The 21,483-nt window shown below is 50.3% G+C and overlaps 1 protein-coding gene across 1 annotated transcript; it reads right to left on the bottom strand.

Moving 5' to 3' along the window:
- Positions 1 to 500: 500 nt before the first annotated feature.
- On the bottom strand, positions 501 to 19,208 carry CDR2L (cerebellar degeneration related protein 2 like). The gene is made up of 5 exons (XM_005503085.4): positions 18,746 to 19,208; positions 7,392 to 7,504; positions 5,971 to 6,119; positions 4,864 to 5,028; positions 501 to 3,278 (listed from the first exon to the last, which is right to left on the bottom strand). The coding sequence occupies exons 1-5, from the start codon at positions 18,822 to 18,824 to the stop codon at positions 2,393 to 2,395; spliced, it is 1,392 nt and encodes a 463-aa protein (XP_005503142.3). The 5' UTR covers positions 18,825 to 19,208; the 3' UTR covers positions 501 to 2,392.
- Between the last annotated feature and the right edge of the window lie 2,275 nt (positions 19,209 to 21,483).

Genomic DNA, 21,483 nt, shown 5'->3' with positions numbered 1-21,483 from the left:
AAACTTAGAAACTGTGCGTCTTTACAGACTTCAGAGCTGACAAAAGAAGGCTTTTTATCGTGTGGCAAATGTTAGTAGTCCAAGTGCATAAAATGTATGTTATATAAATAATGCAGCAATATAGTTCGGCAAATTCTGCTTTCTGCAGAGGAGCCTGAAGCATTTCCTTGACCCAAATCATACATGAAAATCAAAGAAATAACTATTCTGCTGTTCTTAAAAGTAAAAAGAACTGTAAAGAAAGTCTCGGTTTTGAGAATACCGGTGTTCCTTTTTATTTGGGAAGCGAATAAAGCATTTGAAAGTATATTTAATCTGCTGTACACTTAACTGTGGTGCTGTTTCACACAGGGAAGGTGAAGGTGATCCCTTCCCACACCTCCGCAGGAACCAGATGAGTAAATATCATCTGAATTAAACCCACATTGCTCCGGCTGTCCCCTGCTACAAATGTGGAAATAACGGAGCGGTGGACGCTCCGAGAAAACCAACCACGATGCTTTTATTGCTGTTGTTGTTCATTTTTATTTATTTTATTTTATTAGACAACTGCTTTCCATTATAAATAAATAAGGCATGAAGGTTCTCCATAGTGTTACAGAGCTGGTAGCCACAGTCGTGCGGATGGTCCTCCTCATGTTCCGTGGGTTTGGGGCCGTGGGGCACGTGGAGATGCGGGGCGTGGGGGAGCAGAGCAGCCGGTGGTGGGTGGTTTGAGGAGGAGACCCCTGGAGCGGGGATGGTTTGGGCATTGCACTCCTGCCAACTTACCTGCGTGGTGCTCAGCTTAACAAAAGAGGGTATTCGGGGGGTATTTTTGCATTAATTCCACGGCAAGTGAAAGAAAGGTAGCTCCTTGTAATGTCAAGGCTTGGAGAATAATTACATTTTAACAGTCTTCCCCCTCCAAAGCCACATTCTCATTTATTTATCTCAATGTGGCAAAAACCCCAACCATTTCCCCAAGATTTTGGGATGTAAGCTGGTGAAATCAGAATCCAAATCTGGCCTGAAGTTGGTCTCCAGGCAGGTACAGAATAGGTAGCTTACACTGAACTGCTTGTTTCTTGTGGCTCAACGCTCAGGGTGTTGCCTAAGCTGTAAAGAAACGCTGCTTCTCTGCCTAAAACACGTGTCTGACCGTACACAGTCAACATCTAGTTCATGAAAAATGGAAACCGGTGATTCCTGAGACTGCAGCAGCCTTTTGGCTGGGTGTTTGCATGTCTGTGGAAGCAAAAGCGAGGAGATTTCAGTGCTGGGGAGTGAACTGAGAGGAGACAACCTTTGGAGACGGTTTCTCAGTCAAGAAAGATGATTTTCAGCAGAAGATTGAAATCTGTCCTCTCAGCTGGGGGGATGTTCAGAGCAAAAAGTGAAGGGCAATGCGTGATGAGCGCTACTGTACGAGTGTGATGCTTCATCCTTCTGCTTGTGAGCAAGTCCTTGGTAGTCAGTTCTGCAAGCCCAGACAAGGTGTATGTGAGGAGTTTGCTATGATGGGGCAATGAGAAGCTCTTGAAGAGCACAGCGCAGAGTGCCGGTACCCGGACCATGAGATGAAATGTCTCTCTCTAATACTGTAATCGCACTTCTCGTCTGGCTTATGGGAAAGCCCTGGTGATCGAGTTCCTGCCTGGCACAGCGCTTCACCTGGGCTGAAATACTGGGGCAGATTTAAAGCGAGGAAATCCCGTATGTCTACAAAGTCTGGAGAGGATGGACTGAAATACTAAGTGACGCTGATGAAGATGGAACAATCAGTTTTACGTTTCTCTTCAAGTTTTTCCAGTTGCAATGAGTTTGCATTGTAAATAGCTGAAAAACCTGACTGGTAAGAGAATGGCTTAAATAGCAAGAACATACTGCCCTGTGGGGGAGGAGAAGGTGTCTCTTAGGTGCAAGCGTAGGTTCTTAGCCATAAAACCAAAGTGGAAGTTTGGGCTGGTGTACTGGAGCAGCCGCTGCAGTTCTGATGGCTTATTGTTTTACTTTGAAACACCGAGCTCCAGCTGTGGCGGGATGCCTGAGGACATCCAGGCTTTTGCTTGCAGATCATCGGGCTGTAAGACAAGCTGAAAAGGGTGGAGGGGGTGTTCAGTTTTCCTTTTCCGTGGTGCGGTTTACGTTGCTGTTGTGATGTCTGGCAGCGGCAGCAACTCATGCGGAGATCCGTCAGACAGTTTGTGAAATCCTCTAACTACAATGTACAATTGTCCCAACGAGTTGTCCGGAGCCCAAGCTTGAAAAAAGTGAGTTGAGTCTCCATGACATTTTCTTGCTTGTAGACCTCTTGAACCTTCAAAGCAGTGGGGCCATGTGGCGTTTCCTGGGGCTGAGGAGAAGACTTGGCGGTTGCGATTGCACGTGGGAGTTTGCAGAGAGGCCAGGCTCATTTGCTGCTCTTGTTTTTCACCTTTGTGGCATTGATGTCCGCTTTTGTTTTCTGGATGCGGGAAAAGATCTCCTTAAAAAGAGCCTTGTACTCAGGCTGGCTCTGCTCCAGCCGCTTGTCCACTGCCTCCACGTGTTTGCTGATGGTCTTCTCCATGGTTTTTCGCTCTTCCAGCTCATGTCCCTCTCCTCGGAAGTCTCTGAAGGAGCTGTCGCGGGAGATGGGCCGGGACGTTTGGACGCCCGTGTGACGCACGCTGTCCTTGTGCTGCCGGCATTTGCTCAGGAGCTCTTCATACTTCTCCAGCAAGGCGTGATACTGCTCGTCCACCTCCCTCAGGATGGACATGCCCCGTTTGCGCACGTTGTTTGCGTGCAGCGTGTAATTGCCCTCGTGCCGGCTCACGGCATCCTTGGTCACGATGGCGTTGAGGGCTGTGTCACTGCAGCTCTTACGGACAGGGTGGTTTGGGGAAGGCGTCATTGACGGCCCATTACTTTTTCCTCCCTCCTCCTCAGAGAGGTCGATGTAGTCGGCTTCTGGGGCGTTATTCAACGGCTCAAGGAGGGCCTCGGACAAGTTGTCTTCTCTGCTGAGCAAATACTTCTTGACTTGCTTCATCTGTTGCAGCTCCAGGAGCTCGGCTTCCAGCTCCTTGATGCGCAGTTTGCAATTCTCCATCTCGCACACCCGCTGCTCGAGGTCCGAGTACTCCTGGATGACGGAGGTGTACTCTCGCTCAACCCGCTCCTTCCGCTGCTTCTCCTGGTTGACTTGGGACCTCAGGGAGTTCACCATGGCTTGGAGACGCTCATTCTCCCTCTCCAGTGGCTTCTGGTTGAACTCTGTGGAAGAGCTGTGGACCTGGAACGCGTCCTCATACCTGAAAGGGAAGGAAGACTCTTGAGAGAGTCTGACTAAGTGACAGGCCATGCAGCACTCAGATTGTCTCTTATTGTCATGTAACTAATTCCAGTGATGCCCAGAAAGGAGGTAACGTCAGCTCGTGGAGGGAGATGTGCCTCCTCCCATGTGTCAGGAGACCAGAACATGTGGCTGTGGCTCTTCTGGACACTGAGCCTGGTTTCTGTCCCAGAGAACCTGCAGTGTCATTTGACAGCAGTGATGAAAGACAGAAGGGAAATTAAACCCTAAAATGTAAAAGGCTTATCTGGTCAATGGACAAGCTGCCAATGTTGTCGGGAGGCAAGGATGAATGTCCAAGGGCTACCAGTCTGAGCTGACAGTAGAAGGCTTAGGAGTTCACCAACTCCTCACTGCATCTGCCAACAACCCCAAACCTCATCCAGCCAAAAACCAGCAGTAGAGGCTCTGCCATCCCATGTCCCTGTGGCTGGGAGGTGCTCCTGAGAGAGTGGGAGAAGATTGCTGCAGCAAGGCAGGCAGGCAGAGAGTTTTGACACCATTGCCCCTGCTTCACTATTTGGGAAGCCACAACAAGCACTTCCCCCTTCCCTCACGCTTCTGTTGGGAAATCAGTCTGAAGTGCCCGTGGCATCCTATCTGGTTAGAGCAGATTGGAAAAGAGCAACCACCGTGGCCTCCCCTGGGAGGCATGGCTGGGTGGGGGTATTGAACAGATTTCCCAGTAACAGAAGGGCAGCCTGACCTTCGGAGCCAACTGCAGAGCTGCAAACCCAACCGAGGACCCCAGGCACTGGGGGGGAGTGGGACTGGGGAGGACTGGGAGGAAAAGTCATTGAGATGTTAAATAAATTTTGCTAGGGATTGGATTATGCCCTCGTAACATCCCCCTTGCTGCTGCAGTAAAAGTGTCTTTTGTTCATATCCTCTGGCAGGGTGTGCTTTCAGTAAAAAAGTTTATCGATTGCTTATCTATTTAAAGAAGCCTCTATTATGGACAAAGCTGAGCAAGAAATGTCCTCCTGAGGTCAGTGAATTAACAGAGTGGATGGGTTTTAAGGAGGATCAAATGTGCAATAGTGCTGGATGTGTTTGTTCAGCACTTGGCAGCGCGTGGAGTAACCTGGTGTGTGACTGGTGCTCTGGGGGGTACAGGGAAAATTGCCCCATCCCAACTAGTTTCAGTGCTGGTCTTGTGCTGGGAGATGAGATCCAGGCTGGACATGAGGAAGCTATTTTTTACAGTGATGGTGGTGAAACACTGGCCAGAGAGGTGGTGGATGCCCCATCCCTGGAGACATCTCAGGCCGGGCTGGACGGGGCTCTGAGCAACCTGAGCTGGTGAAGATGTCCCTGTCATGGCAGGGGTGGCACTGGATGAGCTGTGAAGGTCCCTTCAACCCAAAATAGTTGATGATTCTAAGTCCTCCCTTCACTGTCAGGACTGAGTTTCAGGTTCTGAGGCAGAGCCTCGATCTCTATAGAGGTGTATGTGGGGCTTTGTGCACCCATGGAGCGGCTGGCCCCTGGGCAGAGGAGGTGGGAAGAAGCTTGAAGGGGTTGCTAAAGGCAAAGCTCGGTACCTGGGGCTGGAGCACAGCTCCTTAAGGCAGGGGAAGGTGTGGATGGTTCGGCGTCGCTCCCTCTTCTCCCGCCGGATGCGGAGCTGCTCCAAGCTCCGCATTTCCTCCACCTGCTTCTGCAGCTCCTCCACTTGGTTCTGCAGCCCTTCGATCGTTTCCGTCAAGCTGCGGAGAGAGGAGGGGGCACAGGTGAGTAGTCAGGCACAACCGGTCCTAGAAAAGTGGGTTTTCCCTATAAAGAAAGACGGTCTATGGAAGGTGCTTCCAGTTTCTAGCGTGTGCCCTAGGAGTGTGACAGCACTTGCTTTTCATGGCAATGGTTGGACTTTCTCCACACGATCACTCTTAAAATGTAGCAAAGGGTGGGGGATTTGAGCGGTGGCAAGGGATTGTACTAATTTGAGACCCCCTGTCGTCAAATCAGTTGGCTAAAACGTTCACCTCTGGGACATAAGCACTATCCTGGAGTATCTCTGCACTGAAAACAAGCAGGTGAGCTATTTATTCCCTTCCTCTTGTTTTACTTGTAGAGATAAACACAGGGAGACTGGGCAGAGATTTAGTTTTGCTCTGGCTGTGAATACAGTTTGTAAAACCCTCTGCTCCACAGCTCCTTCTCTGCACAGTTGTTTGCAAAAGATGCTGCATTGCAAGGACGTGGCTGAGCCTGTTCTTGCCAGGGACGACCTTGATCGTGAGCCTGTTTTAGGAAAGAAATAGTTATTGACAAATTGGTGCTTCAGCATGGACTAGCCAGGGTTTTGCTGAATGCTGGATCTGTGCCTGGTGTTTCTGTTGTGTGCTGGGGACCTCCCTGATCTGATTATGTGCCTTTTATTCAAGGAAACACAACCGAGGAGGAGGAGAAGAGGCTGCCGTGCCTCTTGTGGCAGCTCCAGACCCTCCTTTATCCAGCCCTGGTCCCAGGGGTGTCTGTGCCACGGCTGACCTCTGCTAACCAGCTTGTGTTGTAAATAGCTGCAAAACCTCGAGTGATAAGAGAATGGCTTAAACAGCAAAGACAGGCTGCGCTTTGGGGCCGGGGAGAGGTGAAATGAAGGTCTGCTGGGTCCAGCATGGCTGCGGTGGGAGGAGGGGAGGCCGTACCACTGTATTTTCTGTTGGGATGTCTTGCTTTCCAGCACCAGCTTCTGGTTCGCGAGCTCCAGGTCCCGTGCTGTTAGGTCCAGCTGCTCGTAGACTTTCGCATGCTGTTCGTTCATCTGCCGCAACATCTCTAGTTGCTTGGTCAGGTACTGCAGAAAAAAAGACAAACCACAAATACTCCACAGCCAAAATCCAGGTTGCTTCACAGGCAGGAATTCCTACAGCCTTTGCTTCCTCTGATATTGTGTTTTGTGGCTAATTTATCCCTGACCTGATTGAAGCCTCTTCCAACAGCTGAAATATCCAGAGCCCTGCCCACTGTAAATACTTTTGTGTCTAAAATACGATTGAACTTCCCGTGCCCTCTGTGAAAGGCACAAACCTCAATCTCTCTCTATTCAGCTGCTTTTTTATTCCCAGTACCCAAAGAAAGCTGATATCCCTGGGACCGTGACCCTCCACCAAAGCTGACTGAAATTGGCCAGTTGGTTACTGGATCGTCTGACAGATCGATTGCAGAAGCTGTTTTTCCTTGGGAATTCAGGCTAAAACTCCAAGCCTGTGAAATGTGAGAAGACTCATGGCTTCTGAGTGTTTGCAGATCCCTTTCTGTGAATCTGTCATTGCGGGATTTTATCCTGCAAAGACTGTGAGAGGGGCATCTGCTCAGGTGCTCACCCTGACCTGGGACCAGATCCCAAATCCACGGTGGACGTGCTCCTGAAGGACAGATAAATACACCCACCAGCATCCTTGGACATCAGCTGTCAGATCCCTGCTGCCATCATGTGCTGCTCTGCCCCGCATCCTTTTAAATCAAGCCATTTCCAATATTCCTTTCTTAATTCACAGATCCCTAGAAGTTTTCCAGTGGATGAAAACCCTCCTGGCACAGCGGGTTTATGGCCTCTAAGCTCAGCTCTTTGGGCTCTTAGAAATACTGCCCTGACCCCAAAGAATGTTTGAAACAGTGATTTAGGTTGTAGCTCGTGGAGAAAGAGCTATTTTATGCTTCTAACAAAGGGGGCTGTGTTACGGGGGTGCCGAGGGGCCAGCTGGGAACAAACGTGATTATGAATAACTGGAATCAAGGGAAAGCAGTAGCAGAGCAGAGAGGAGCGAGTGTGAAGGCTGGCAGATGGGCAGGGAAAGGCCAAACGTGCTCCAGATGCAACCTGGTGCCAAAATCTGGTGTGCACATCTGGGCAGGGAGTGGGGATGTGAGAACGGGAAAAATCCCACTTAGTAGGGAAAGAGGATCCTCTCCAGGGCTGGGGTGGGTTTTAACTCCCATCCCCAAGGCGCATCCCTTCCTTTCTCCCGGATCTGAGCTCGTGGCATTGGTGGAACCATCCCTTCCTCCCCATCACCCTTAGGTGACAGTGGTGGCCGAGCAGCTCCCATCCCCACTGTGTCCCTACCTCGATTTCCTGCACTTGCTCCTCGTTGGTGGCGTACATCTGCTGCAGGGAGTCCTCCAGCTCTTTGTTGCGCTCCAGCAGCGTCTTCCCCAGCTCTGCGGCCAAGTGCAAGTCTGAAAAGCAGACGGGACAAAGCTGCTGCAGTTCCCACGGCACAGTGGGTGCAGTGGGGTCCCTGAATGTCACCGCACCAAATGCGGTGACACATTTTGCACGGCGTTGGTTTTATTGGCAGGTTTGGGGATGGATGTGTGCTTATGGGATGTACAGGATTTGGCCTCTTTTGTCGTGCTGGGCTGCAGGAGAAGGGGAGGCCAGGCCTGGGACATCTGCAGCTCTTTCATGCAAGGATTTGGTGCCTGGCTGGCGTGTAACCCTCCTGCACTGCACTTACACACTGCATAGGCAGGATCAGACCCCAGGTGTGGCTGTGGCAGCTGCTCAGCACCTCCATCCCCCATCACCGAGACCCGCGGGGCTGAGGGGCTCAGCATCCCTCAGAATGAGAGTGAGGGTTGGCAAAGCCCTGCGGGGCTCTGTAAATTATATTATTATCTCTAACGAAGGGAGTGCCTTGCCTTCCCTTCCCTGTCAGCCTCCATCCATCACCCGCTAACAGACTGACAGCAGTAATAAACCCACGTGTGGCCCGAGGGGGCTGGAAACATCTCCCAAATTCAACCCGCCCCCCTGGCAGCGCTGCCTTGGCCGGGTCTGCGGTGCTTTCCTTGGGGCAGCTCCGTGGTGAGGATGAACTGCTTTGTGTTTACTCTTTGCCACCTCTAAATGCCTTTAGGAAGCTACCAAAATAGTTGGACTTCAGGAGGAGTGAACTATAGGTGTTGACAGTGTGGTTGGCTTCAAACGCTGGGTTTGCTGCTCCTGGGTAAAGAAAAAGCCCCGGGACCCTGGGAATCCTATATTGGCCAAAGTTTTAGCACCTCAGGTGATGCTGTTTGTGGGCCTGGGAGGGGGGCACAGCTGGCTCTGATAACATCCCTTTGCTTTCACAGGAATTGCTTGTCTTCTTAAAGCCTGGCCTCTCGTGAGCATGTGAGTTCCTATTTTTCCTGGTGCTTTTAGAGGTGAGTTTCTTAGGTGGCAGACTGAAAATCTGACCTTAAACCTTTTAAAAGGTAAGGAAAGAGATCCTGGTGTGTGTTATTGCTCTTTCTTTCTCTGGTATGGTTATCATGCAGTTTGAGATAATTAAGGATTGAGGGTTCTGCAGCATGTGAGGGGACCTGGGTCTCCTGCCCTGGCATTTTCTCAGCCCATCATAATGCTCCTCTCTAGTCTGCAGCTAATGATGTGCTTTGCAAAGGCTCTGCCATGGCTGGGAGCAGCTGTCATTTCTGCCAGTGGTTGATTTGGCCATGCAGCTGATTGGGGAAAAAGAGCTACTTGGTCACTAGGACAAGAAGAAGGGGAGTCAGGACATCTAGGATGTATTCTGAGCCTGGAAAAATCACTGATCTCTCACACTTCAGATGGCACATCACAAAACAAGCTCACACTGACCTCTGGGACATGAGTGCTCAGGGGGATGAGCGCTGTCAGTGCGTGGGATGGGGCTTTGCTCATGGAAAACACTGCACTGTGTGAGGTGCTGATGTGTTATTAGTTTGGGTGATGGCTGTCTTTCTTTCCATGCAGCTCCAGTGGTGCTGGTTCCCCAGATGTGGTCCAGCCAACAGCTGCTCATTGTGTCCTCAAATCTCCCTTTTGCCACAGGAATGTGCTCTCCAGCTGTGGTTTGCATTGTAGGATGTTATTCTAGGCTGTGACCGTTTTAACTATAATCCTAATCATTGCACAGTGACCTGGTCTGAGGGCTGCAATCCCAGCTATCGGTGCAATTAAGATATTGGCACATTTCCCCATGGACCCCCTCACCACCTATATATATATATATGTATATATATATTTTTTTAAATTTAAATCACCAAATTCATCCAATTTCCAAAGTTCCCTTTGGAGACTGAGTGTTTGCTGCACCAGCTGGGGATTGGGGGACAGCCAGATACCAGCAGAGATGGAGGACAATTTGTGCCTTTAATCTGCTTGGGGCTGTATTTAATGGCACTGTCACCTTGCCAAAGCCGATGCCATTGCTGGACACTGGCATCCCTTGTAGCAAATGGGGTCTCAGCCCAGAGACAAGTAGCTAGAGGGCTCCGTGCTGTGCTCCAGGTAATGAGTCAAGTGTGTCCCCGTCCCTGAGGATTACACCACTGCTCCCCCACCATATGGCATTCAATTTAGTCAGCTGGGGTTGAGTTAAGTGGATTAGGCAGTGCAAGATCCTGCATTGTAATTTAAAGGGCTCTGTCAGCAATAATTTAATGGGGGAAATGGGCGGCGTTTGGGGACGGTGGGAAAAAGGAAAGAATGGGGCTGAGCTCTGAGGAGGAAATTGATTCTTCGGTTCCATTTTTAGCGTAAGGGCCTGTGAGACTCCGGGCTTGAAGGACACTTGGGAGCCAGTTCTTTTAGTGTCTTTTAACAGCCTCAGCCACCGTCACACGCACACACTCACTCTTCGCCTGCCAGCCAAAGCATCCTCGTTAATCCTGTCTCATCCCTCCTCATCCCCACCTGTTGGTTGCCCCCAGGCTGTGGGACTGTGGGGAGGGAGGGGATGTTACATGCTTTAATGTCGTCTTTAGACCAGATTCTCTCTACCTTTTTTGCACTAATTGTGGCTCTGCATAGGCTGGGGGAGCACACAGCTCCTCTTCTTTGAGACCTTGGAAACCTGAGGCTGAATGTGAAATTTCAGCAAGTTGGGGGCAAAAAAAGAACTGTTTAGGAATTTGGTGATTCTCTCTGCATAGCACTGGTTTCCCCACAATTTTTTTATATTCCTTTTTGCTTCTGCACTGCCAGATCAGCCAGCCAGTGCTGTACGACTTGCCCTAATTTAGCAGATATGCTGATGCCTCCCTTGCCCCTCCCCTCTTGACGCAGAGAATTGAAGTGGTGGGGAGCGGCCGTGCTGCATGCCCGCTCGATGTGCCCCATCCCTCCAGTGCCTGTGCTGAAGGCACCGCTGTGAAACGGCCAACATTCAACCTCAAAAATGGAGGACTTGGTGTTGCCCAAACCCTATATGGGAGAGGACTGTGGATGCAAATTGTCCTGGGCAGCACCAGCTTCATGCCCCCTGGCTCTCAACATCGTTAAGTGTTGACATGACCCTTCTAATTAACACAAACCATGGAGACACCCTGTGTCCCCAAACAAAGAGCTGTGCCTCTGGAGCCAAGCGGAGGGAGGGATGGAGGCTGTGTTTCCCTGCAAGCTTCTGTGGGAAAGGTGCCTGAGCAAGGAGGGAGGGGAAGGAGAAAAAGACCATTTGGTAGGAAGGGAGCAGGAGTTGAATCACAGCAGTGCTCAGTACCGGGGAGCACGGCAGGGCAGCACATCCAGGAGGCAGCTGTGCTGGAGCTGCAAAGATCAGCAGCAGCAGCCCAGTGACAATTCTGCTAGCTCTGTGTCACTGAGAATGCTTCGGAAAAAAACCCCAAAATCCTGATCCAGAAGCTGTAGCAGGTTGTCTTTAACTAAAACAGGGTGAGGATCAAACCGCAGGGTGTTCCCCCGCTGCAGCAGCCCGTGGCAATGCTGGCATAGGCAGATGTGCGCTGCACGAGGCTGCTGTGGAGCTGAGTGCTTCCCCAGCCTCCGCAGCAGCATAAGGAGAGTTCGGAGCCGTTTCCACCTTCCCAGTGCTGGTCTGCAGCTGTTTGTGTCTTTGCCACAGTCCGTCCCCTGAAGGGTTTTTTCCCCCAGCATCTCTCGGTTGTGGCGTTAGGGGAGCACAAGCCTGGTAAGATGGGGAGGTTTCGGCTGATCCCGTAGCTATTCAGATGGTCCATGAAAACACGGCTTTCTGGAGGAAGCTGCAGGAGCTTCTGCTTTGGGCCTTTTCCCATCGTCTTTCTTGCATCGAGGGATTCACATGTCTGGGCTGTGAGAGAACGTGCCCACTGCTCTGAGCACAGTTTGGGGGATGCTTTGCTGTGCTCCTCACCTTTAAATAACCCAGCCCTGTTCCCACCCCATAAGGCAGGCAGGCTTGGAGGGGGATGTTAGGAGTCTTTTGGCTCATAGAACTAAAAAGCAGGGGTTTATGGTGCATGTGTTTGCAGGTGCTTTTCAGCTGAGCATTATTAAGGAATTACTTGGCCCTTCCTAAATGTCTGGGGTTGCAGAAAGGGCTGCTCTGGTCCCCTCCTACCACTGCAAATGCTGAATTCACCTGCTGAAGAGCAGGAGCAGCCAGCAGAGCTCTGGTGTGGGGGCTCCAGAGGAGTTCAGGGTGCTTGTTAGCTGATGGATAGGGTAGGTTGAGAGTTAAGAACTGATGTTTAATGCTGTTGACGTTTAATTTAATTGCATTTGCTGTCTGCTCCATTACACACGGGTACTTAGAGTCAAGGGTAGGTGCAATTATTCCTTTCAGAATCTAAATAAATGATGCTGTGCTGGTTTACCCCAGGGTAGGGTGTACTTGCTGCTCATTTATTTTTCTTCTTAGTTGCAAGGGATTGTGCTGTCTGGGTGTATTACAATGAAGATCAGCTTTTGTGTATCACTTACTGCTGCTCCGTGACAGGTGATGGAGGCAATTGGTGCCCTTAGCCCTTCTAAGCCTTTGCAATGGAACGTGCTGGGGTGCAGAGAAGCAAGTGCCACCTCACAGCATCTCCCAAACAACCTGGAAAAGCCTTTTCAACGCGCCCGTTCCACAGGTGGCTCTTGTCCTGCCAGTGCTACTGCTGAGGGCTGGATTCTCCATCCCTTTTATGCTGGTATAACTCAGACTTTCCTACCCAATTCAGCTTTGCGCCTGCTGTTTTGTGGGTTTTGGTGTAACGCAAAGGCAGTGCAGCAGCATCTTCCCCACCTCACTTCAAACTGTGGCTTTAGCCCGGCTGGGCTGATGTTGGGCACACGGGTATTTCTGTTAGCTTAATGAGATTTGCTGGATTTCCTGCCTTTTTTTTTCCTTTTCTTTCTCTTACGTAATCTGTTACGTACCCCTGGGCTGCCTTCGGCTTCACAAGCTTCCCTGCTCTGGGGGAGCTTGGCTGGTGGCAGAGATACGGTTTGCAGGAGGGAGAGGCAAGCACAGCACAATGAGAGCAGCTCCCTCCCTCCTGTCTCTAGTCCCCTGAGCAAAAGTGGCAGCACCAATGAGTGGAAAACCTCAAGAGGGAATTAGGGCAGCAACCCGTCCTGCTCCCTCTGGGTTGGACCCCCCACTCCAGGCAGGACGAGGGGCTCAGGGATGCGCTGTGTCTCCCAGGCTGTGCTGCTGGGACCTCCTCCAGCCCCTGCTGCTCCCTTCCTCGCTTTCTGCGTTTTTCAGTCTTATTTGGTATTTCCTTTCTATCAGCAATTCTTTTTTTTTATTATTCTCAGATGCTCATCAGGCTTTTAAAATTATTATTTATTTAATTGATGCTCATCTTTGTCTTTCTGCTCTCTGTCATTCTGTGTCCCAGAGCCTCCCCTTTATATTAACATTCGAAACCAAGGATGGTTACCTCTGCTTATACGTCGTGTCTGTATGAACACATGCAGAGCAGTTCCATCGCCGTGCCCACAGCAATCGATGTGCATTTTGCCAAGTTGTTAGAGCATGATAACGCAGAGTATGTTATTAGACCGTGGCTGGGCCCCATCTGCATCTTTCCCTGCTGTTCTCTTATCTAAAGAGCCTCAGTGCCCGTGGTTGCCTTGTAGGCTAAAATGGTTTCAAAGAGCCCGGTGACTGGTGGCTCAGAGGCTCTGATAGTGCACCTGCATCGGAAAGTGTCCTAAATAAATACTGAAAAGTAGAGTTGTTGGGGAGAAGAAGTGAGGGAAGATCAGGGAGAAAGGCAGCCAGTGTTTTCCTGCATGCACCCCTCCTCCGGGCAGCAAAGCTCCAACTAATTAATTATGTTCAGATGCAGAGAACCATGAACAGAGGCTTTTACTCCTTTAAAGCTAAAGAAACAGACAAGTGGATTGATGCCATGTGGCAATCTCATCTCCCCAGTGTGTTTTGGGGGCAGGAGGCTGTAACTGACTCAGGACTGGCAAGGATGATGAGCACCCTCTCCAGCAACACCAAAACCTGCAACACCTTCTTGCAGGCCAAGAAAACTTGGAAGGCAGCATGATAATGTCCTGCCATGGCTGCAGCTGCATAGCTGGAAGAGGTCAGCATGGAGCTGGACATTGCCAGCTTGAAGGACTGAGATCTGCAGGGAGGAGAGAAGGTAACTGAGCGGTGCCAGGGCAGCTGCGCATGGGATAAACCAGAGTGACTTCCCAGAAGGCTGCAGAGGAACAGGCTGTTTAAACCATTAAAAGAACTGGAAGGGTTTGGAGAGAAGGTTTACAACTGTTTGTTACGTTAAAATTCCCAGCTGTGCAAAGACTGGCAGTTGTGTAACATCTGGTCTCATTCCTCCGGGGTATTTTGTATCTGAGATATTTTCCTGAATTCTTGGCCCACGTATGTGTTTTTGAGCAGGCTAAGCAGAAGCTTTGGAAGCCATAATGATGCAATATACCACCGTTTTGCTCTGGGAAAGGCCTTTTAGCAGAGCAGTGCGTGTGCGGGAGCAAGCGAGCTGTGCATTAGTGCTGGCACTGCTGTTAGCAGGAGCAGGATCGGACCTGGGTGCTGTCACAGCTCCAAGTGGCTCCTGACTGTCACACTGAGTCAGTGCATCCACCCTGTCACCCGCCAGAGCTGGCTGGTACAGGAGGAAAGAACGAGGACTGGAAGACAGTGTGGGACAACCACTGCGTATGGGGTGTTTACAGCCACTGCCTCGGCTGCCAGTCCCTGGGCTGCTGTGGGAGGAACGTCCTTCAGGGCTCGGACTGTAAATCCTTCACACGTGGCCTTGCCAAGGAGAAATGCCACTGTTAGCTGATTGTTTCAGGAGGGGAGATATGGAAATCTCTGATTTCTTTCTTTTGTTTTTTTTCCTCCCCTTTGCCTCTTCTTTTCTTTCCAGCAGTTCCTCTAATTCTGGTCCCTCACACAGCTGGAAGGATGTGCCTGGGGTTCAGATGTAGGAAGGAATTCCTATGAGAGAACAGGATGGAGATCCTGGAAGTTGCTGTGTGGGGCTCTTTCATGCTCCATTTTCTTCCTGCCTTCACATAACAGGGGAATTTTTATTCTAGGAAAATACATCTATATATATTATCTTTTTTTCCCCTCCCCAGATTTGGAGGCTCTCATCCCTTCCCCAAACTAACCTAACTGTCATCTCATTTCCTTGTCTCTTGTGACTTTTCTAGTCCCCCTTGTCATTCCCAAGCAGCTCAGCAATTAGTCACTGAAAACTTTCCACTTCCACGAGGTACCTGCTGTACTGCACCACTAAATAAGTAACTGGCTCAGCTACTGCAGGCAAAACCCTGTCCATCCTTCTGGCTTGCTGCTGGGAAGGAAGGATGGTGGATTAACTGCTGTGCTCCTGGAGGACAGGCAAGCTGCCTGGCTTGTCGCCCGAGCTGGACCACTGGGTTAACAGCATCACAAGGGACAGAATTTGGGGTGCCACCTGCTCCCCACTACAGTGAATCCTTTGGGCAGGCTGAGGGTGAACTGCAGTGCTATAGACCACCCCACACAGGCTGGGTGATGCAGAAAACGGGCAGGTGTGGGTGCTGGCACTGATCCCCTGGGTTTATCCCAATGTCAGGAGCCGATCGCCAGAGCGCTGGTGACCCCGTGTCTTTACGCGGATGAGTTGGGAGTGGTGCAAGCTCAGCACCTTGTGTCATTTTCCTTCTTAGCATGCAAGCAATCAGGTGCTTGGCAGGAGGAAGAGGAATTAAAATAAGATCCTTAAATCTGGAGACCTTTAGAGGTTATAGCCGTCAAGTCCTAAGCCTGCATTGCAGATGGTTTGGCCCAAAAGTTGCTGTGGTTGCCCAGGAGAAGACGGCTATCTGTCTCGCTGTGGCAATGAGCTGATGTATTGGTTTTGGTATTATTTCTGGTCTTGCTGGCTAACTTGGAGCAGTGTGAAGCTGTTTGATTTACATGGGAGGAATCGCCCCAGCGCTTCGGCTGTATTGAGGCTCCAGGGACCGCAAAGGTGGCTTTGGAGCCCTCCTCTTGGGCTGAGCTCTGCTCTTTGGCTTAGACCTGAGTGCTGGCAGGGGGACAGGGAGGTCGGGGAGATCAGGGAATGCAGTGGAGTGACTGCGAGGAGGACTCAGGAAATTGCTGCTGGGGAGATGAGGGCTGGAAGTGGCTGACAGAGGGAGCTGCTGGGTCTGGTCTCCCCTCCGTTGGGATCCAGATGCGACTGAGTTGGCACACAGCCGTCCTGAACACAAATGCTTCTGATGAACAGAAGAGGTGTCCCCACTTATCCCCAGCTCAGAATCTCTAATTTTAGCTCATTCATTCTCTTGGGATCTGGCTGCACGTACACACTGTGCACAGGGTATGATGCAACTCTAGCCACATCATCAGTTCCCAATGGCTGGAGGAAGGTTCACCATCACCATATTCTAGCTTTAATGCTCAGAGGTACAGACTCCCCAGCCCATGGAAGCCTGTGGCTGAACAAAGCAGTGCTGACAGCTATTCATGCTTAGAAATCCTGGCAATAAGCAAAGCCACGCTACCAAGTAATCTAAGCTCCATTTTTATCACTTTCTTCAAATCAGGAAGCCTTCCCAGAGGAAACATCATAAGAATGAAAACACCTCAGAGGATGCCACTACTGTTTCCTTGCCATTAAGTCTCCTGGCTGGGGTTTGAGTCTCTGCTGCAATGTGCTAAGGCGTTTTGGTACAATGCCTTGAACCAGGCAGGCTTATGGCACGCTGGGGAGCAGGGAAAGGAATCTGAAAGGTACCAGCTTCATTTGCACGAGGCTGGAGGGGCCTTGAGGCCGGGGACTGGATCTTGCTGCCTCCAAGGCAGGTGATCAATGCAGTGGGAACTTCAGGGGGGGAAAAGAGCGATTGGGGTTTATTTTATTGAAAAATTAGTTACTTCAGTAAGGCAATGCTCTGTGGAGGATGGGGAGGAACGTAACAGGTGCTCAGAGGTACAATTTGCGCTGTGGTGCTAAAATAGTTAATTAACATAATCATCACAGAGCTCCCGGTTAAGCCATCCGTTGCTTAGCAAACAGTTTTGGATGTAAATGTAATAAATATTTGATGTTGTGAAATGACAATAAAGGCCCAGGAACCAACTGGTTCACAGAAGAACCTTCTCCACTCTCCTAGCTTAGGATGCTTCTCCTTTCTCCCACCCCTCGCTCCTCAGGAACAGGCTTTAAGCCCGTGCTTTTGTCCTCTGCCTTCCTGGCGCTGCTGCCAGGCGTGGGTTTCTGCAGACCCCGGGCTGTTGGCATGCCAGTCCTCTTAGTAATGCTGGCCCACGACTGCCTTGTAATCATGCTACGCTGGACATCTTTTACCCCCCATTTCCAAGCCAACAGCTCCACGGCTGTTTCATCTCCAAAGACCTTTAGATGCTGCTCTGGCTGTAATGCACAGGCACAGTGTATGTGGACAAGGTCTTGCACTGTCCTTCGTGATGCTTTGTGAACCATCCAAATTAATTACGGTTGTAATTACCCCGTAGGATCTTTCCAGTTGGGTGATTTTAGTTAAAGCCTTCCCCGTTTCTCCTTCTGAGTTTGTGCAAGCCTGTGCAGCCCCCGTTTGTACTGGAGGCTGCAAACCCCACAGCTGGGCTTTGTTTTGGGTCTGTGTTTCCCTCCAGTCCTGTATGTGCTCAAAGGTGGAGTCTATCCCCGGCATCAATCCATCATCTCGAGGCAGTTATTCTGCATTTACACAGCTGGGACAGAGCTGGGAACCTGGCCTGCAGTGGGAAGGTGGTTTTATTGTTGTGAGCCAGTTGTACGGTGCCAGTGCTGACTCATGAACCTGACACCAGGGACAGCGATGGGCTAAAAATCAATCGGTCCCGTGTTGTTCAACGCTCCCTATATTCATCTGTAGTTCTGCTGTTTCTCAGCCTGCATCCTGCCCCTGGAGCAGTGCCCAAGCGCCTTGTGAGCCATGGGAAGACGTCACCCAGAAATGTGAATTTCTGAGCAGTCAAAGGCTGCACTGTTTATTCAGCCGATAGCTCCATCTCTGTACTCTGCTCTGGCTTAATCTGAGCGTTGTTTCGGAGAACAGTGCCCACTATCCCGCTGTTGATACTTCCTATTAACTGAGAAATTGGGGTTAAAAACCAGCTGCAACAATCCCTGGGGAGCCGGTTGTCATTCCTTGCTGGGCCTCTGCCCTGCAGCTGAAGTTGTGTAAACTTTAAATCATGACATAATGTACTGGAGCTTCGGTGGGCAGAGGCACTGGAGCTGGACCGCACGTCCCGGCTGACAGTCAGCTGGCAAAAGCAAATATATAACTACCATACCTATAGTGCAACGTGTCAGATGGGTACTGTATTTAGTTAGGAATTACTTTTTTTGCTATGCACTGAAAAATCAGTTCTGTTCATTCCTGGGCCACTGGCCATCAGGACTTCTTCCAGTTATTTACTTACTGTGTGTGAATTCAAAATACTAAGATAATTACAATAAATTGAAAAAAAAAAAAAGAAAAAAAGCACCAAATATCCACAGCTATCAACTGTCCAGCCTTAGGATAGACATTACATAGCACTAGTGCAAACGTAGGTACGGTTACTTCAAAACAAACTACACAAGTGAATGTTTATCCTCTAGCAAGGCTGTTTTTGCTGTTTGAAACTTGGCCTTGATTTTTTTTTTCTCCTTCTCAATTTCTCCTGCTGTTATGGCTGATTGGAGAAATCTCAAGAAGTAACTAGGTGACTTAGAAGCTGAAGGTCCCTTTGGCTTTGGCTTGGACAGCAAAAGCTTTTGAGAGACACTTTCAACATCCTCAGCTTAGCCACACGTTATTTCCAGTGTATTAATTACTAACTAGTGTGCCCGCTAACTCTGCCTGCAGCTGCACTGAGATGAAACCAATGTCATCACTACCCATCTTTCATTCTGCCCACAGCAAGTTTTTTGGGGAACTGGCTTCCTTGTGGATGTAACACTGGAAATGTTTTAGCCCCTAGTGCTCAGGACAGATCTGGGCTCCCTGTCTCTATCCATCGGGTTTAAACTTTCATGGCCAGGACAGTGGCTTGAAGCAGTGAAGCCGAGATTTCCACGGAGATGCCACCGCAGGACGAGGCACCGGCTTTGCCAAGCAAATTTGAATCTTCAGAGAAGGTATCCTGACCTCCCCTACCCAGGATTTGTGCCTTTTCTGCCCCCGCATCTCCCTGGCCCGCCATCCCCGGGTGTCCCCATCCTTACCCTGCTCCAGGTCCTGCTGGTCGTACCAGGGCTCCTCTTCCTCGCTCTGAAACTCCTCCATCCTGTCGGCGTTCAGCATTTAGCACCAGCGGCCCGGGGAGACGCGCAGCATCCGCCAAAGGGGACCCGAGAACGCGGAGCGGGGATAGATGCGGGGATGCGGGCGGGGATGCGGCCTCGGTGCCCCGGGAACGGGGCGGGGGGGATGTCACGACGTGGCACCCAGCGCTTCGCCGCTGCCCTGGCTCTGCCAGCCCGGGGGGGCGGCTTTCTCCTGCCTTCAGGCCTGGGGGAGGCTCCGGGAAGGGGCGATGAAGCGGGGACGTGGCGGCCGGCGCGGGGGGACACGGCTGCAGCCGGGCTGGGGGATGCACAAAGGAAGGAAGAAGGGCCCGGCGCAGGCACAGCCTCGCTCCGCAGCTCGGTGGAGACCTCTAGCATGGAAATGCTGCAAGGAAACCCGGCGAGAGGGAAGGGCGAGGCGAGACCGGCCTCCTCCTCCTCCTTCATCTCCTCCTCCTCTCCGCCCAGCGCAGAGCGGGGCTGCGGGGAGCGGGATGTGGGGTCAGCAAGGTGCGGGGTGCTGCCCCGCAGTCCACACAACTGGGTCCCTGCACCCCCGGGGAGATCAGGCAGAAACAGGGCTCCCTCCAGCGCTGCTTAGGATGAGGAGGGTGACCTGGCCTTGCCAGGAGGTTCTCCGTGACTTTGGGCAAATCTCGGGACCCTTCGGTGGGGATGTTGGTGCCTTCTTTGCCTGGGTGGGTTTGGATGGGTTGCTCTTCAAGGCGGGGGTGTTTCCAAGCTCCATAGCTGGGGCTGTGAAAGAGGACACCCGTACAGACACCCCCAGAACATCACCTTAGCGTTGTGTCTTCCCTCGCTCTTCCTCTAGGTCAGGGGTGTCAAATTCATTTTCACCAGAGGCCACATCAGCCTCACGGTTGCCTTCAAAGGGCCAAATGCTATTTTAGGACTGTGTAAGTGCAGCTACTCCTACATTTATACAGTCCTAAAATTGCATTTGGCCCTTCGAAGGCAACCATGAGACTGATGTGGCTCCCGGTGAAAATGAGTTAGGCACCTGTGCTCTATGTTCTCCCTATTTTGCACCCCAATGAGAAAACAGCGCTTCTGATGCACATTTCTCTCTTATTTTTAAGGACAAAGTCTTGCGTCTTTCTGAAGGGTGAAAGGAGCTTAAAATTGAGGGAAATGAGAATTTGTAGAGCTCTGAGGAGGAGATGTGTCTGTTACATACAAGTAAGTTCAGAAAAGACTTGGGATTTTGGCACTTGCTTTTCAGTTTAAGGGAATAAGGGTCAGAGAAGGTGGTCTTTCTCCTACTTGCTAGTGTGGAGTTTGGTCCAAGGGGGTTTATTTGTCCTTGTCAGCCCTGGAATCCATCAGAGACTCTAAGATCCAAATTAACTCATGTAACAGTGCGTTTAGATGATTTTTTTTTTTTGCCTTCTGTGTGATGGAACTCCCTGGGTTTATATTTTATTGCATTACCTTGCACTGACACCTACAGAAAAGGCAATATGAGATGTTTACGCATGAGCAGCAGACTGTGCATCCAGAGAAGATGGGATCTGTGTCAGAAAACTCTGTCCAGTCCAGCAGTGACATGCAGCTGAGAGCCCCCGGATGATTAAAGAGAGGGTGATGTACTCAGCTCTCCGTACAGCAGCAGAGCAGGGAGATAAAGCAGAAAATAAGAGAGAAATTGTAGACGATTCCTCTCCCCTTCTCTCCTCACAGACCTCTCTATACACAGCTACATGATCCCAAAATCCAGTGACTGCCTGGAAAGTCTTTTGCCTTAACGCAGTTGCAGATGAGGATTGAGGAGTCTCTTTTAACCTGGCATTTTAACTCAGCAGAGATAATCAAGCACTTTTGGTGTGCCTGGGAGAAAGTGATCTCTGAATGGCTCCTAGATAACTTTTTTCTAAGCAATTTTCATATAAAAATGGGAGAATCTTAATTTTCTCATGCCTATCAGTGATGAAGAGGCATTCGGACAATGCCTTTAATAAAATGCTTTAACTTTTGGTCAGCCCTAAAGTCATCAGGCAGTTGGACTAGATGGTTATTTTACGTTTATTGCAACTGAACTATTCTGCTAACTGTGAAAAGTATTCTGTTCATAACAGCAAATTATTAACATTTATCTGTATAGTGTAATGATTCTGAGTGCTTGGATGCAAAGCTCTAGGCTGCTTGGCAGCAAAAGCCAAGTGACATGATTTTGTGAATATATTTTTTTCCTGTAGGTTTTAATGAGAATGTCTCAGATCTGTCCTGTCACTCGATATAGTCAAACATTGGTGATTTCTGTACAGGTTATACGCCAACAAATGAGAATTCCCACAGTCTGCCCCAGCTGGGGAGTCAGCACATCGCTTTATTTCGCTAAAACGACTAGAATTACCTCATTTCCTCTGAAGAAAGGAGGTTTGTGGAGCTGAGCCTGTGAAATGTAACTCAGCGACACCAAAAAGACCTGCTTGCAGTTCATAGAGCAGCTCAGTGCAGAAAAGAGAGACGAACGCTTCAAAGGCAGCGCTGAATCGCCTCGAACAGCTGCTTTGAGGTGTTCGGTGAGGGACAAATCCTGAATTCCCAGTCCCCGGGGTTGTAGAACATCTTCTCCTTGCAGGTGGATATGATTTCATTAGAGTTAATGGGCCACCACATGCAATGAGCTTGTTACAAGGTGCTTGCACAGGGTA

Source organism: Columba livia, chromosome 18 (assembly GCF_036013475.1).
Source record: "Columba livia isolate bColLiv1 breed racing homer chromosome 18, bColLiv1.pat.W.v2, whole genome shotgun sequence".
In the NCBI taxonomy this organism is placed as follows: Eukaryota; Metazoa; Chordata; class Aves; order Columbiformes; family Columbidae; genus Columba; species Columba livia.
The sequence above is the reverse complement of the archived record's forward strand: the minus strand, read 5'-3'. Positions and strand labels throughout refer to the sequence as shown.

Excerpts from the sequence above, each read along its gene's own strand:
- CDR2L (XM_005503085.4), bottom strand. The coding sequence starts at position 18,824 with ATGCTGAACGCCGACAGGATGGAGGAGTTTCAGAGCGAGGAAGAGGAG. Across the intron at positions 6,120-7,391 it reads AGCAAGTGCAGGAAATCGAG|TACCTGACCAAGCAACTAGA; the intron begins GTAGGGACACAG and ends TTTTTTCTGCAG. Across the intron at positions 3,279-4,863 it reads GAGCTGTGCTCCAGCCCCAG|GTATGAGGACGCGTTCCAGG; the intron begins GTACCGAGCTTT and ends CTTCCCTTTCAG.